Source organism: Psammomys obesus, unplaced genomic scaffold, assembly GCF_907164565.1.
Source record: "Psammomys obesus unplaced genomic scaffold, mPsaObe1.curated_primary_1811, whole genome shotgun sequence".
Classification (NCBI taxonomy): Eukaryota; Metazoa; Chordata; class Mammalia; order Rodentia; family Muridae; genus Psammomys; species Psammomys obesus.
Window position 1 is genome coordinate 18,060,039 of NW_026592510.1, and position 2,849 is coordinate 18,062,887.

General features: G+C 39.2%; 1 protein-coding gene across 1 annotated transcript in view; it reads right to left on the minus strand.

Moving 5' to 3' along the window:
• Trpm6 (transient receptor potential cation channel subfamily M member 6) overlaps positions 1 to 2,849 on the minus strand; it is a 129,840-nt gene that overhangs the window by 21,198 nt on the left and 105,793 nt on the right. Inside the window, exons 30-31 of the mRNA XM_055614178.1 lie at positions 2,169 to 2,227; positions 248 to 273 (exon numbers count right to left, since the gene is read on the minus strand). Coding sequence (XP_055470153.1) covers positions 248 to 273; positions 2,169 to 2,227 — 85 coding nt within the window. The remainder of the gene's footprint in view (positions 1 to 247; positions 274 to 2,168; positions 2,228 to 2,849) is intronic.

The following is a 2,849-nucleotide window of genomic DNA, read 5'->3' on the forward strand; positions in this document are numbered from 1 at the left end:
ATAGATAGATAGATAGATAGATAGATAGATAGATAGATAGATAGATAAAACAAAAACATAAAACCATACATCAGTCCTCATTTATCTGGGATATCTCATTATTTTCTACTGAATTTTCTACTTTGAATGTATCCCCAAAACAAAACAAAATACAAATTCAAGAGCTACAAAAGTCTTAACAGGACAGTGAACTCCATCACCAGTAAGATGAAAAACCAAAAATAAATGTTTAAATAGAATAACTTACTGTCAACTTCATCTGGGCTTCTTGTTCTGTTTGGGGAAAAATGAAATGATTTAGAAAATGCTGTTTTAAATCTTTCAACCAACAAAACACTGAAAATTATCTGAAACAGCAATAAAGTGTGTGTGAGAGAGAGAGAGAGACATGTGTATAAAAGTCTCTGCTCCATCTTATTCCTATTTTACCAATGGAGAAGTTTGTAGCCATACAATTATTTTCATAGAAAAATTAATGCCAGTAAGGCAAGTAAACCACTTATTATCTGTGCCCCAAGCTAACTGAGAAATGGTAGTGTTAGTGGTTTTAATTAGCTGTGTGATCACACAACATACATAAGATTTAACTGTGTCTGTGTTGTTCTGGATCAATTAAACTAAAGGGTGCCTGAACTATGCAAAACAGATGCCTACAAATGAGTCTGAGAATGTCTCTGGACAAGCCCACAAATCAGTTTCATTAGCCCACGTGGCCCCTAAATGTTCACAGGCTGAAATTAGCTCTCTTTAAATTGTCACTTGCCCTGCTCAAGTGCACAAGTGGCCACGGGCAAGTCTGAATAAATGCATTCAAAGAATATCTCCAGTATTTAGGGTCCTTGGGGAAGAAAGTACAATTACAATTATTGTTTAATTTCATGCTGCAATAACCCACCACTCTGCATGAGCACAAACTACTGAACCCTTGAGAGAAGAAAGTGATGTGTCCTTTAGGTCTAGAAGCAGGCTTACATGGGGCTGTGGTGGCAGGTCCCAAGAAAGGCCATGTCAACAGAGCTGAGGACCATAACTGAAAGTAACCTTCTACCTTCCTTTTATCAGAAGGCCTTCCCATGGGGTAAGGGCCCTCTATCCCTATGCTGTGTGGATACTTTGATGCTGTAACCAGAGAAGTGTACACACACAAAGTGGAAAGGACACATCACCCCAGCGTAGTACCAAGCAGCTGTAGCAGCTAACTGGAACACTGAAACAGGAGGAGCACTTGAGCCCAGGAGTTTAGAGCAAGCCTGGGCAGCAAAATGAGATCACGGTTCTTGAAAAACGTGGAAATAAAATAGAATCATCTTTACTTGGCTCGGGTTTCAAATTTCATTATTCCTAATAAACAAAATTCAGGAATGTACTCTATTCTACAACCAGATTCTCCCGTTCCCATCTTCTCTCTCCGTGTCTCAATCTTGTCAGAGTAAATGCCTTGATAACTACAATGCCGCTGAACACCAGGAACTAAAGATCAGCCTCATTCTGTAAAAGCTGGGGAACGGCTTCTGAAATCGAGAGAACAGGCCTGGAGTGGCAGAGTGGTGGTGAAGGGCACTTGTTGCTCTTGCAGAAGACAGGTTCAATTCCAAGCATCCACCTGGCTGATCATAGCCATCTGCAACTCCACATGTAAAGGATCCCACGCCCTCTTCTGGCCTCCATGAAGATTGAAGACACAACATAGGTACATGCACGCCACTCACTCACACACATTAAATAAAAGTAAATAAATCATTTCTAAATATGGAGAATAAATTTAATCAGGCCTTTGGATTTTTTAAAGACAAAACAGATGTGGTTTTTTTTTTAATTTAAAAATACATGTATTTTACTCTGTAAACCGCATTCACATTCTTACCTATCTGAAAGATGTAACAACCAATCCATGAATGGGTTTTTTGATACTACAGAGGAATTGTTCACTTGCTGTTGACGTGTTTGCTTTATCACAGCATTCCTAAGGAAACTTTGGTGAGCAACTATTACCAGAAACTAGAAAACTTAGAAGATTTTTTTTTCCATTCTTGGCAGTTTAACAAAAATAATGTCACTTCGCTTGCATTTTTCTTCTTCCTATTTGACCAAACTAAACCTTCACTTCCTAATCTGCATGGAAAACAGAATCCAAAAGCTCTTGATGATAGTCACATAGAAATACTCACTGAAATTGCCTGTTGAGGCTGGCGCTCCTGGAATTACACGAAGGGTTTTCATCCGGGTCCTGAGCAGAAGGGAACAGACATTACAATTGCACTCAGCACACCCAGCCCATACTTCCAGTGACTTGCCAGCAAAGCAAACTCTTTTTCCCTCTATCTGGCTCAGTATCTCTCTTTTAATAAACAAGGGAAACACAAGCTGGTAAGATTGCATGCATAATGTCAGCAGGTAATCTGGGTACCTCCGTAGCTGACTGTTTTAACCGAATGAAATTAATTTTATGGAGACATTGAGAGGAAAATACAATAAATCAAAATTTTTCAGAAAAAAGAATTAATCATTAATGGTCTGAAAAAAAGGAATGGAGGGCCAACTTAGCAGATATAGAATAAGTCTTATTGTCAACTTAATACATTAAGAAATGTCTAGGGGGCTGGAGAAGTGCCTCAAAGGTTAAGATGACTGCTCTTCCAGAGGTCCTGAGTTCAATTCTCAGCAACCACATGGTGGCTCACAACCATTTATAAGGAAATCTGGTGCCCTCTTCTGGTGTGCAGGCCAAACACTGTATATGCAATACATAAATAAATCAAAAACAAAAGAAAAACAAAACACAAAGCAAAGCAAAACAAGAAAGAGAAGGGAAGGGAAGGGAAGGGAAGGGAAGGGAAGGGAAGGGAAGG